This window comes from Perca flavescens, chromosome 20 (assembly GCF_004354835.1).
Source record: "Perca flavescens isolate YP-PL-M2 chromosome 20, PFLA_1.0, whole genome shotgun sequence".
NCBI classification, from domain to species: domain Eukaryota; kingdom Metazoa; phylum Chordata; class Actinopteri; order Perciformes; family Percidae; genus Perca; species Perca flavescens.
In genome coordinates, this window is record NC_041350.1 from 18,868,371 (window position 1) to 18,882,759 (window position 14,389).

A 14,389-nucleotide genomic window follows, 5' to 3' on the forward strand; every position below is an offset into this window, starting at 1 on the left:
GGCATGAATGGGTCTTAAGGGGCTCCTAGAGATACCGCATTCAGACATGTAAAAAAAAAAAAAAACTGTTGGTAGTCTATCTGAATGGGAACAATGAAGAAATAACATCCGCACACTTACTCAAAGCCACAAACGTTCACTGACAATGTTTCAATCCTACTTGGATCTTCATCAGGTCAAAATGTCTGAATCGCAGACCTGGGTCATATATGTATGAAAGGGTATTGATTAAAAAAGTAAATAATAGTGGGCACCAAGAGCTAACAGGAGATGCTAAGTAACGGTGAGTACACCCCCCCCACACACTCAATCTCACGTCCCTTGTGCCTGTCCTGTCCATCCTGACTGATAGTAGAGGGGTTGGCAGTTAACCCCACTTATTCTTTATGTGGCTCACTACCTCTCTCCTTCTATCTGTCTTTTTCCATTCCTCCCTCATTGGCTCACACACAGCTGCAGCCGGTCCATTAAGTTAATTAAAGGCTCCATTTTGAGCTGGAGCCCGCTAGCAAATACGAGTGCCAATCAATAGATCTCTGGCTTATTTTGTGGGAGGGAGGGGTGACAGCACTGGTGCTGCATATAAGGACATGATTTGTAGCGTTGGCAGATGAGCCATGTCATTCTCTGTCTTGTCCTCTGTCTCTGTCTTATTATTATTTGGTAGCCACCCTGCCCCTTCCACAATCTCCTTCCCGCTCTTCACTGTGAAGCCATCTATCACTTCGCCTTCCCTTCTTTACCCCCAGCTATCCGCGGCTTTTCCATCTGCCCATAAGGAGTCACAGTCCTGTGTTTCCCTACGAGAGAGTGTGTGCAACTGTGAATTTGTTTTCGTCACCATCTGCACAGGGGAGCCAGCTGTGTGGGGTTACAGCTGGAATTGGAGGTGTGTGAGGCTGCATTGGGCATTAGTGTAGCTGAGATCAACAGGGTGCCCAGAGGGATAATGTGAGCTTGTGGGACAGAAGTGGAGGGTTTCATTATGAGAGAATGCACAGCGTTGCAAAGATCACTACATGCAATGAGAAACTCATTTTACATGTCTGCCCCATGTCTAAAAATGTCAACATAAGCTGTGAGAAGAGAAAATGATCTTGATAAGTCAAAGCGTTGTATGTGGAGTGTGTGGAAGCTTCCCAGATAAAGATCACAATTGCTGGAAATGGGGATCATGAAAAAAAGATTTAATGTAATAGGATGCAACTCTAACACCCATATATGTGCAGCATCACATAGACAGGACTAACGATGTAAACCGCTTTACATTGATTCAGATTATAAGTCATCATAAGAAATAAAAATGTCTCCAGTGTTCCTCCATTTTCAAAAATCCATGTTTTGCTATTGTCTCATAGCACAGTAAGAGTGGAAGGCCCACAGGCTAAACAACCATCATCAGCTTCATGTGGCGTTCGTCTGCTATGAATAATGGATGACGGCGGCAGGCGGTGTAGCAGTTTGAAATCCGCATACAAGCTCTCTCTGCTGGATGCCTCTGCTCCAACAGTCCCTCCATTCCTGCAGTCACACCAGCAGCATGGCAGTGGCACAGCTCGTCGGGCTTCTTCCCAGCAGTCATTCAACAATTCTCTCCCTCCAGGGAGGCAGCCCATACAGGCCTTGATGGTTAGCCAGTGTTGTTTGTTGGAGGCCTTTTCATTCCACCTCCTTCCTCTACTCCTCCTCTTTCTCTTCTCATCTCTCTTTTTTTCCAATGAGAATGCCTGGTGTTTTTTCCACTTCTCTAATCTAAACTCCCTCCTTCTCTCGGCTCTCTCCTCTCAGAGAAAGCCCAGGGGGGCTTGTTCATATTCTCTCCTCTTATTGTGTTTCATCTTTTTCCTTATGACACAGAACTATCCCCCCCAGAGTATACAGCTTTCAGCCAGGGAGCTGGAGAAAACGCATGGTTAACCCCATTTTATTCTGACTATTCAAAGGTTCCCTGACAAAGCTTTAGTGCTCACAGCAGATAAGAAATCATTCACATAGAGTAGAAGAGAAGGTTTGGGATGCATTCAACAGAAGTAGAAGAGAAGGTAATTTTCTTCTTTCTATTTTTGCATTTCTAAGCAATATGTTGCACCATATTGTGCAGCTTACAAAACAATGGAAGAGCTCACTTACCAAAGAATTGAAACAGCTGGTGTGAAAGTGCTATGCTGCTATACATTTGGCTGGCTACAGTATCTGTTCCTAGATGGGATACTTTCTAATATCTGTATAGAACTTCAGGAGATAATGTTAGCACAATGTTACAGTAAGCCCTTGTCAGTCATACACTTCAGTCTATGATATTTCATCAAATTCAATTTAGGTATGAGACAACGCAACTGTTATGTTACTATAGGCCATTGCCATAAAGTCTTCCATGCTGCTTGTCCATGTGCATACTGTTAAATAATTGACAAATTTGTCAAGAGCAGCATTCAGCTGGGATTTGACTCCAAAGCAAAATGATGTACCCATGCCATGTAATATAGCTGTCAAAAGAAGGGGTTATCAACCATAAGGTATGACACATACAAATGTAAATGGTTAGATGGGGGGAAAAGGAGGGAGGGAGAGAAATAAGGCTTTTCTCCATTGCTGTTTCTGCAATGACCTCATCTCTTTTTCACCCCACTCTTTTGCTCTTGCTCTATTTCATTTTCGGTCTTTATGTCTCTCTATCTTTCACTCTCGTATCAAGCGCACACTCCCACTGCGTTTCTCAAGCACATGCTCCCTCATCCTCGGTCACCTTAACCACCTCATTTCTCCAGCCCTCCCTCCTCTCCAACTCTCACTCTGTGCGTAATTCAATCATCCCAAGGAGATGGATATCCGTCCCCTAGGAGCGCTTACGCTCTCCATTTCCTAAAGCACTTGATCAGATTAATTGATTGTTCCCCCCCCCCCCCATCTCTTCGTCCCTTCTGCCGACTGAGGCTGCTGTGGTGGTGGAGGGTGGGAAGAAATCAGGTTTGCATTGATATTTTTATAAAATGGCTTTTTCCTTCTGTCCCCAGACAGACCCCGTAAAAGGACAAAGGGGAATAGATAAAGTACATGAGCTAGTAGAAGGAGGGGCGATGGGCAACATGGAAGGGTGGAAGCCTGCAGAAACAGACAGGCAGGATTTATAAAGAGGACAAAACAACAACCTGGAGGGTACAGGAGACACAGGGCTGAACAGGAGATCAAGGGACAAGATAAAGCAGATAGGCGATCAATGAAATGAAATAAACAAGGCTGTTTAGCAGTTGTATAGCACACGTGAGGTGATTGTGTGTGCATGCATCTGTGTACCATGATGTTTGGCTGCAAGCCCGCAGAGCACAGCAGAGGGTAGAGATGGGAGAGTCGAACCAAGCCCCACAGGGAATGCAGGAAGACCTCAACTCATCCATTATAACTGAGAGCCAAGCGGCTGCCATGTCTCCTGATTGCTGAGTCCCTGTGGAGCTCTCTCTCGTTCTCTCTCTCTCTCGCTTTTTGGCACTGGGGATGGCAGTAGATTACGGTGCGGTTCCAGGCCTTTGGCTTCAACGTTATGGCAGGGGCAAAATACACGCACAAACATACAACACACACTCATTCACACACACACATAAACTTGGACGCAAACACAAACACACAGGAACACAAATACACATAGACAGGGATAGGAACTTGCTCGTCTCTCTCTTATCTATCTGCCGCACATGTTCCCCATACGTGTAAAGCTTTTACCTGAGCGCACCATTACAGCTGAGGCTTTTACCTCTTGAGAGCCAAATTACATTTCAGATATAACCTTCCCTTTTTCAACTTGCCCTTGACATTTAGTTCACTTGCATTCCCCCTGTACATATAGACTCAAACACACACTATAAAGCCACACATACACCAGACAGCAAGCACACGCACAGACACAAATACACAAAGTTGCATAATTCTTTGTCAGTTAGAGCTCACACATTTTCTACACAATCTTCTTCTTAATTCACAGTAACTACGTTGAACAAATACTGTATGTTTGCAGGATAGAGCACATAGCGTGGACAGGATCATACTTTAATCACAGAGCTGACCCTGTTCTTTTAAGCTGCAAAGCATTTCATACTTTGCAGTAACAAGTAACGCTAGCTTTTCATTTGTTTTATTCACTGGTTCTATAGTAGGGAAATATTTATCCAATAACACGCTATATAAAAAACCATAAAATATGGTTAGGGCTGCACAAATAATTTTGATAATTAAAAATTGATGTTTTCTGTTTCCACAATTAATCATGTACTTTCTCAAAACACCATGATGCAATATTTGTGATATTAACATTGATTAAAATGACTCCCTGTTAAATGAATTGGTTGGTATCAGCTGATCTAAATAAGAATCACTACCACAATCTGCAGTTATATGCAAGATATTCGCAAGACTGCTCACACAGGCCAATTCTACACTGGCGGCCCAGCGTGAAATAGTTGAGCAAATTTCTACAAGTAGGCTATTTCATAAGCTAATACAGCATATCAAACCTTCTGCTGCATGCTAAAGTCTACTCTGTCATCTAGCAATCAAAGGAGTAATTTTCCAAGAGTAACTTAACACAAGTTGAAAATCAGTTTCTTTTACTGTGCCTCCAATGGTTTAAAGTTACATCTCGAAGAGCTCCATTTCGTTTTGTTTGGCGGCACTTACGGCGATAAGCAGTAATTGCAGTCCTTTTTTTTTGATCTCACTTCAAACAAATCCCGTTTTGCCTATTGATTTTTCCCCGAGAATGTCGCCACAGACATCCAGTTCGTAGTCTGGCTTACCAGATGTACAGGGCAGGTATAAAGCCTGACATCTGGCACGTCTCTTACGCAGGCATTCTCCTCCCCTTCCGCTATCTCCGCTATCTATTTTGCAAGGGCACCATTGCTTCAGGCTTAGCGCCACCCAAGACAATTGTGATTAGTTTAAAAAAACAACCCAGAGCGGTTTTTCCCCTATACCAGAATGTTAACTCATGCAGCCAGAACATGTGGAGATACCCAAATATAAGGGTTTTAATCAGTGACAATAAACATAACCAGTGTATTAACTCACTCAACTATATATAGTGATTTAACAGACATTTATTTGAACGAAAATCTTCAAGATTACTACTTATTTTATATATATATATATATATATATATATATATATATATATATATATATATATATATATATATAGTAAGTATTAGAGATGCACCGATTACAACTTTCTAGGCTGATTCCGATTTCCGATTTTCATTGAGTTAGGCCAGCCGATACCGATTTTAGCCGATTCTGATTTCATTTTTTCTAACCACTTTACAGCACACGCAAATATTTATTTTCTATCTTTAATAGAACATTTTGCATAGAACATAGAACATTTTTTGAATAGATAATGGATCACTATAAAATAGAACTATATAAATTACTCCTGGTGTGGGAAATTCACACACATCTAAAGTGCAATGTTAGAATCATCCCTTCTTTTCACATCCAATATCCAACTAAAAAAATGTGATTTTGGTTTTTGGTGTCGTCCCTCCACGCCCTACCTTTTGCTTGCAGGTGTTGCATATTGCAAACTTGTTATCTTCTGCACACACGCTGCAGAATTTCCAAACAGCTGACATGTTGCAGGTTAATTCACGAGGTTCCCTACATGTGCGAGAATAGCGCGGACTCGCTTCACACCGCGAGCGGGTACGTGCGACACACAGCGGAAAAGTTGAGAGAAAGGAAAAAGAGACTGTGTGTGTATGCGTGCGTCCTTGAGAACTGTAACTCGTATAACTTATGTTGTCAGTTAAGCATTGACCAGCATGAAATCGGCATATGTTAGACTAACCTGCCGGTCTCCGGTCACGGCCGAGCACGTGAAAACCGGCCAATTCCGGTCACCGGCTGCTGTTGTGCAGAGCCAAACATGTACAGGCAGCATCTTCAGCAAGCTGAACTCCTGACCTAACTACACAGACTCATCAATACAGACAGTCAAACTGATACACATATACAGTACACAAATGCACACACTCTGTATGCTTGAGTACATAGCCCACAAACTAAATCAACAAACTATTTATTTTTCTTTCCGAAAGACTCTTTTTTCACCAGACTTTTTATTTGCTAGGGGGCTGAGCTCTCAGACTGGGATTGATCCGGAGCTGCAGTCTTGAACCTGTGCCCCGAGGGCAGCTCAGTGCAAACACACCGCAGCCCCTCTCCACTTACTCCAATCATGGTTACACTCTGTTACACTACGCCCGTATTTAAACCCACACAACAGATGCACAGCAAGTGCCACCTCTACCTGAACTGCTTTAAACAAATGGAAGGCTGATAAAGGCTGATGTTAAGGAAACGCTAATCATATACAAAAAAAAAGGAATGCCCTCAACTGAAACAGACTTCATAAAAAACGTTCCATAGACACTTGTTCACAGTCAAAGTGGAAAACCCCCAAACCCAAATAATTGCAATGGGCTTGAACAATAAACTCATCTTTTGAGGAGGATTTAAAGTGTGTGCAGAAGTATTGGGGGATAATCAATAAGGATAACAGCAGCGTTGGAGATGACAGCAGCAATTTCATACACAACATCCCATTTGCTGAGTGCTTTTTCATGGGCAGAGCACAAAATAAATCCATTATTTTTTGCAAATGCAAAGATTCATTTGAACATTTTACATAAATAATTCATACAAAGAGAGCTTTTACAGTGTTTTAACCTGAAGACAGACAGCTAACTAGCGAGAAAGCTCACTCACCCACCCACCCTTCCTTCTTTCTTTGAAGTAGGAAAAATGTGAGGGAAAGGGTATAATTTGTTTGATTCGTTTACCGTTGCTTACTATGAATAAATGCAATTAAGAGTGGTTGCTGCACGGCGGTTGTGAAGTTATGAAATAGCTGGCAGCATAGTGGCTGACATAAAGCAACCTGGTGATTATAGAATCCATCCATCACACACACAGTGCCAGTCAGGAGTCTTATGGCTCTGTTGAGACTTTCGTATTGAAACTCACACACATACAGTACACACAAATACATATACAATTAGTCCCTGTGTTTTCCCTGAGTTCCTAAAGAATTTGTTTGTGATTGATGGAATCTGTGATTGGTGCTGCAAGACAGGTGGAGCCTTCAAGTGAGCTAATCTACACTGCCTCCTACAGGATAACAGCCCACATTGGACCTGTGAATATGGGCTGTCATCATCACGTTCAGCTGAGCTGATGATGACGCCAAATGGTGTTTGCATAGGAGCTATCGAGTCTTCAAATTCAACCACCACAACTGCTTGACAGCAAGGGTGGATTCAAACAGTAGCTTGTGTACAAGGACTATTGTTTCTCAGAGTTGTGTGTAGATGTAAATTAAAAAAAACATCTCTGGTGTTTTCTGAGAAATATTTTCTTCATGGCCTGATTATTGTTTTTTTCTTTTAAAGCCTTTAGCAATTGGGCCCAAAAGCTTTGCATTTGCTCCTAAAGGTTTTTTTTGTGTGTTAGTCAGAGAACCTACCCCACATTCCTATTCTGACATAAAATGTTCCCTGATGGCAAAATGTAGCACCCTAGCCTTTTTGTTAATGGAGTTTGAAAACCACAAGCATGAGTCAATCCTACGAGAGGGCAGAGTTCCTACCTTCCATGCAATGCGGTTGCCTTTGGTGTCATGCTCCAGTGCCATCGGGAACTCTCCACGCTCGTAGAACTTGCGAAAGGCGGTTGGTTTAGAAGGGCGCTCCTGAAAAGCCCCTGCAGCCGGGGGACCCACCACCTGGTCAAACACAAAGAAAATGGGAATGAAGAAGTTTCTTTGAAAACAAAGAAATAAACAGAAAGAGACATACACAGCAAGTAAGAGTGTTGTTTTATGAAATCAGAATTGACTGTTTTCTCCTACAAGAATAGAATCACTCCCACTGCCTCTTCTTAAAAGTAATTCAGAGAGACACATGTGCCTGCTCCTCTGCTGCTCTAAGGAAGGCAAAACACAGATAGTGTGTGTGTGTGTGTGTGTGTGTGTGTGTGTGTGTGTGTGTGTGTGTGTGTGTGTGTGTGTGTGTGTGTGTGTGTAGGCCCTGTAGCCAGAGGCACTGCCAGAGGCATTGTTAGGATCATCTTTTCTCTGCCTCCATATTGGATATGTGCTATTACTGCGCCACTGAAAGCCATTGGGACTCCTATCACATCAGCCACAGTGTCTGCTGCTATTGTTGTGGGCGCCATTGGTGGTGGTAGCCTTACAACAGATGTAAGTAAATGCAACACAATGTAGTAGAGAGGAGAGGGAGAGAAGATTTTAAGATGAGAATCGAAAGAAATAATGTGTCATTTTAATACTGTCTTCTATAGGACAACCACTGGTGTTACTAATCAATTTCCAAAGATGTTGTTATTAACATGTTGAGAGATACCACAAAGATGAATAAGATAAATTCAGGAGCCTCAAAATCACCAATTAGCCCCAAATACCTGCAAAGAAACACTCATACTGAATCAAGGAACTTCTCACTAAAGACCCAATGTTGAGATTGTTCAAGTGGGAGCCACTCATGTACTTGAGGGATATGGATTTATTTGATTGAAAACATTAGAGCTTTGCAACAGCATGTTATAGTGGACGAATGACAGAATGTTGGAGCCAATCGTTTTCCTGTCTTTCCCTTGTGTGCATCCCTCGCCATCTGTGTCTCGCTGCCACATGACTGGCAGATGTGTTGCTGTCATTAATCCTCAGATTACCACCCATTGAGAAAAAGAATTTTACCACAGCAGCCCACAGGCAGAGCAGAGCAGGACTGGGATGTGTTATCTTTGGCAGGGCTGCCTAAGATTGGCGTGTGCGATTTGAGAGATTTTAAAGGGTTTTAGTCTATTACTATGATGCTCCTCAAGAGTAGTTGGTAGTTTTCCACGTTACATAATTCACTAGTGTTGCCTGTTTGTTGCATAATTCAAAAACAAAATAGATAGAAGAAAGCCTCAAACCACAAGTGTAGCTCAGTAAAACTGCCACCAAGGAATGATGCAACATAAAACAAAGTTTCAAGTAAGTAAGTTACATGTGTGACGTGGTGTAGCTGGTGCCATGGCTAGGCTCAAGAGAAACAAGAACAAAGGGAGAAACAATTATGAGGGACTCTGAGTGCACTCACTGAATTTAAACAGCCCTAATGCACCATGGGATTGCAGAGCAGTCATTTCAAATGAATCTGTTTGGAGCATTTGTTTACCATGCCAGGGAATGTTATGCTGATTTAATAGGCACAGGTTTGTGTACCTGCAGGAGAAAGACTACCTTAAGAAAATGACTGTGACTAACAATGCATGTAAAACACAAGGAAAGTGCACTTTTCAGTATCGCCTACTGTACTACCCTTAAAGAAATCCATCACAACAAATGATACATGTACGCCTGCTATGGTCTTTTAAGTACCGCGTTTTATTTTGAGTATAATTTTAGTTGCAATGGGGGTGCCCTGGTAGCTCACCTGGTTGAGTGTTTGCCCCATGTATGAAGGCTCAGTCCTTACCGCAGTGGCCCGGGTTCAATTCCAACCAGCGGCCCTTTGCTGCATGTCGTCTCTCCCTCCTTTCCTGTCTATGTCCTATCAATTAAAGTCCAAAAAGCCCCAAAAATAATCTTTATAAAAAAAAAAAAATGTTTAGTTGCAATGGTGTGTTTAATCATGTACAGTAACAAAGATTGTTACACCCATGCACTTCTGAAAAAAAAAAACAGATTGTTGTTTAGCATTGTCAGGAATACTTAGGTGTCAGCTTGCCTCAGTAGAATACTGTTTCTGTCTCGTCACATTAAGTGCAAAGTATATGTTAATACAAGAATGCAATTCATTTTGTTGTTTCATTTAGACTCGTCATCACAAGCTCGAGTCTGTCAAACTATTAAATCAGAGTTTGAGTTTCTTCAGTATGCCTGGGTGGAACACTGAATGTAAAAGGAAGCAATTAAATTGTTTGCTCTGCACTCCACTTTTCAAGGTTGAGATAGATAGATAGATAGATAGATAGATAGATATATATATATATATATATATATATATATATATATATATATATATATATATATATATATATATATGTGAAACCAGTGTATGTCTTATAACTCTGATAATAAAGTGAAATCAAACCAGATCTGTTTGTCTTCCCTGTTTTCTCTCTGTCTCTGTTCATTCCTTTCACTGCAGGAGTTGTTTCGCAGCCCTGGCTGTGGAAATAGGAAGCTGTAAAGCTTGCAAGATCAGCGCTGCTCCAGCCTGCAGGAGTGACAAAGCCCTCATATCCAGATAGCTACAACGGCGGTTGAGCCACGCTGCACGGGGAGGCTAAAAATAGCTCAGACTGGGCAGCAAGAAGAGAATAAACCCAGACTGCATTGACTGGCTGAGTAGCTTTTATGGTCAGGAATGATGACACTGCAGTCACTTCCATGGCCTGTGCTCGTGGCTGAAGTGTTGCAAACTTCACAGCTATTTCACTGTTTTATCTCCACTTATCATCTCTGGCAGGCAACACACATCAACAGCCAGAAAGGTATATACATGCATGCACAATGGCACATTTTCTTGGCTCTGCACACATTAAAGCTAACACAGAGGCCCTTTCCTTGCTATTGATGTGTGCTGCCATTCCGAGCAGCTTAAAGAAACTGTAATAGGAATAGCACTGTGGAAAGATTATGACCTGCTGGCTTCCCGTTCTGCCATTCACGACACTGTGGTCTAAAGCTCCTGTATTCTGTGAAAAACTGAATTCCAAAGTAATAGCCACTTACCTAGTTTATCTAAAAGCGTACAGTATCTGTTTTGTAGCCTTCTGAGAAGCCACATGAACTCATGGACAGGGCATGGCCAGCAGTTCAGGAGCACCCTGCGCCCACGTTGTGAGCAGCAACAACCCTAAGTTCTGTCTTGTATGGGTGAGCATGCATCTGTGTTAGCTCAATTTAGACTAGCTGTGCTGATGACAACAACTGCTGCTGATTCTGTTGTACTCTTAGCCAGCACGTCGCATCATTTTCAGCTCTGCACGTCTCCTACACATTTGAATTATTGTATGGGATTTTCAGTTTTCCACTACTCTGCCTGCATTTGTTCATGTGAGTAGCCACGAAGGTGGTTGTGTGGTTATATGAAGTGGTAAGAAGTAAAACAGTGCAGCGAACCGCCTGGTAATGGAAAATTCTAAAACACTGCGACCAAAATTTGAAAGGGTGCGACTAAGATTTTTCCTAGGTCGCACCGGTGCACCTAACGTCCTCGCATCCGATGCCTCCCCACTAACGAAGCAATGTTGTTTATATCGATATGGTTTAATGTTGCGTTACATGACCCATTCCTTCTGGAAAGCCGTGCCTGTGTTTGGATCTCTCCTCCGCACAGCCCCGCCCCCATTCACTCACACACCGGCCGGCTCACCTGCAACATGGAGAGGCACAGCGCCGCTGGTCCAAACTCCCGACATTTGTCTACAGTTTTAATTGTTATTAACACAGCTGTTTATTGTTAAAGTGATGGTTGGAGTAATTTACCCTAGGATCCCTTGCACCATGAGCTCGAGTCAAACATCCTCCCAGAAGCTTTTTTTTTCACCTGGGTCTAATATTGGGCGAGTTAGCGTGGAGTAGCGTTAGCCGCTGAATAGCTTAGCGCAGGGGCTAATGGACCCACGTTTGTATCTCTTAAATGACCCCACTAATAATGCCCGAAATGATACCAAAGGTCTACACTAGTATGTATAGGTTATGCACTGATAAAACGATGGATTGGAAAGTTTGTAAGTACACCAGAAGTTTATGTAAATAACACTTGCCTGCTGGCTTCTGCTCTCTGCTGTTGTTGTTGCTGCTGTGAGACGAGTGCTTAGGGACGTCTACAAATTACAACACCGAAAAGAGATGCAACAAAAATATAAAATCTTATTTTTTAAAGTAAGTGCTGTAATATAAATAGCAGGAGACAAGTAATAATTGAGGTAAGTTTGGAGACATTACCTTATTTAATCATTAAATTAATAAATATTTTTGTTGTATCTCTTTTCGGTGTAGTAATTTGTAGACAGCCCTAAGCACTCGTCTAACTGCAGGTAGCAGCAGCAGCAGCAACAGAGAGAAGAAGAGAGCAGGCAAGTGTTCATAAACTTCTGGTGTACTTACAAACTTTCCAATCCATCATTTTATGAGTGCATAACCTATTTGTACTAGTGTAGAAGTTTGGTATTATTTCGGGCATTATTAGTGGAGTCATTTACGAGATACAAACGTGGGTCAATTAGCCCCTGCGCTAAGCTATTCAGCGGCTAACGCTACTCTACGCTAACTCGCCCAATGTTAGACCCAGGTGAAAAAAGCTTCTGGGGGGGTGTTTGGCTCGAGGTCATGGTGCAAAGGACCCTAGGGTAAATTACTCCGAACCATCACTTTAAGTATGAGAGGGAAACCTGTATTGGTACCAGTGTTTCCGCTGGTAACTCTCTGTTACTGCGGCCGCCACGGCAAAGCACACATTAGAAGTTATTAAATGCAACTAACTTCAGTTGGTTGAGTAATAGGGTTTGAGACGGAGCCTGCTGGATCATAGTTCATAAAAATGCAGCGCAGTGACGATACAGACATTTCACACAAGACGGGTGTAACGCTGCTAATGAGTCAGCCGTCACTCTCTGAGTAGCCTAGCATACGCTTCAGTCCATCGCACTCCCTCAGTCTTTCGGTCGTTCTTTTTTTTTTTTTCTAAAGATTTCGGCCTTTATTTTGATAGGAAAGCTGAAGACATGAAAGGGGGGAGAGAGTGGGGGAGTGACATGTAGGAAAGGGCCGCAGGTCGGAGTCAAACCTCTATATTTACCAACTGAGCTATCCGGGCGTCCTCTTTCTCTGTTATTGTTGTTGAAAGCTTATGAAGGAGCTTTCTCAGATATATATATATATATATATATATATATTTTTTTTTTTTTTTTTTTTTTTTTATATATATATATGTATATATATATATCCTAGGCTATTTATTTTAGATAACTTTCATTTACATGTGTTGCAGCTGTATATTTTCAAACTGGTAAAGGAAACCCTGTCTTTGCATTTTATTTTAATCACAATCTGTTTTAAAAAAAGAGCATGTGAAAAGTGGCTTTGACTTAAAACTTTTACATTTAGCCCACTTTGTAAAAAAAATACAGAGCTATATATTGTGTATCGCCATTCAGCGTTACGGCGATGCAAGGAAAAATTTGGGTGCACCTAAATTTTGTGCTGGTGCACCTAAATAAAAAAAGTTAGGCGCACCAGTGCAACCAAGGCAAAAAGTTAGTGTTGGGCCCTGCTATAACATACAAGCAGATAACATCCCGCCCCTCAGTGGAGGCCATAAAGGGAGCCTGTGAGGCGACAGACTACAGAACAGAGATAGAGGTGGTGTAAGGCAATAAAAGGAGGAAGTGTCTGTTTTGTGTGCCCGTGGCGCACACATCAGGGAGTCATAACAAGGCAGTACCGGTCAGATGAGCTCCAGGCTGTCATTTCTCTCCTTCGCCTTCACTATGCCTCCAGATCTGTTTCCTCTCTAATTCTGTTGTCCACTCCAACTAGCTCCACCGTAAACATGGCTGCTGCAAGACCCACAGAGGCAATAACATACAAACATGTACTCACTCACACACACACACACACACACACACACACACACACACACACACACACACACACACGCTTAGCTCCCCATTGGCGAGCCCCTGCAGAGGTGATTGAGCACCGGCAGGGCCTCATGCTCCTGTCATTTATAAAGGTGTCACCCTGAGAAACAGAGATGCTCCCTCTCATTTTGACACACTGTGTGTGTGTGGGGAAGGTAGTTAAAAGGCAGGAGGAAAATATGGTAAAAAAGAAATTCAAAGAAAGGCTGAGGCAGGATAAAGGTAGAGGGTGAGATAGGCCAGAGAGAGACATAGACATAAAGAAGCTGAAGACGAGAAACAGAGACAGAGAATGACAAAATCAAGAGATTGAGAATGGAGGACGGTGATGGAGGAATAGTGGATATGACCGGAAAGGAGAGAAGGGGGAGACAAGAGGTGTGGCTCATCAATCCTAAGGGTGAGTTCAGCGTGGCGGGGCTGCTGCAGCATGTAGGTGATCCATCACTGTGCCTGGGCCTCCAGCTTTAGCGCTCTCTCTCTCATCTCTCCATCGCTCTGCTATACCACCACACCAAAACACCTCTGAATACCTCTGATAGATGTCTGGTCAATTTCATTGTCAATCCTGCATTGCCATCAAGACTGCATATTTCCCCAATGAGGCCCTCATTAATTTCCCTTTTCATTTCAATCCATCTCCTATTAGCCTTCTGCCTCCTTTCTGTCAGGGCAATAAT

At 42.5% G+C, this 14,389-nt stretch overlaps 1 protein-coding gene across 5 annotated transcripts in view; it reads right to left on the reverse strand.

Moving 5' to 3' along the window:
• The window catches only part of pacrg (PARK2 co-regulated), a 139,651-nt gene that overhangs the window by 106,258 nt on the left and 19,004 nt on the right, over positions 1-14,389 (reverse strand). The window contains exons 1-2 of one of the 5 annotated variants that reach the window (XM_028566015.1): positions 11,551-11,620; positions 7,639-7,773 (exon numbers count right to left, since the gene is read on the reverse strand). In XM_028566015.1, the coding sequence (XP_028421816.1) occupies positions 7,639-7,683 (45 nt within the window). In that variant the 5' untranslated portion in view covers positions 7,684-7,773; positions 11,551-11,620. Of the gene's footprint in view, positions 1-7,638; positions 7,774-9,490; positions 9,528-10,794; positions 11,384-11,437; positions 11,518-11,550; positions 11,621-14,389 lie in introns of those variants that run through there. The other 4 variants (XM_028566013.1, XM_028566014.1, XM_028566011.1 and 1 more) reach the window with 4 other exon arrangements.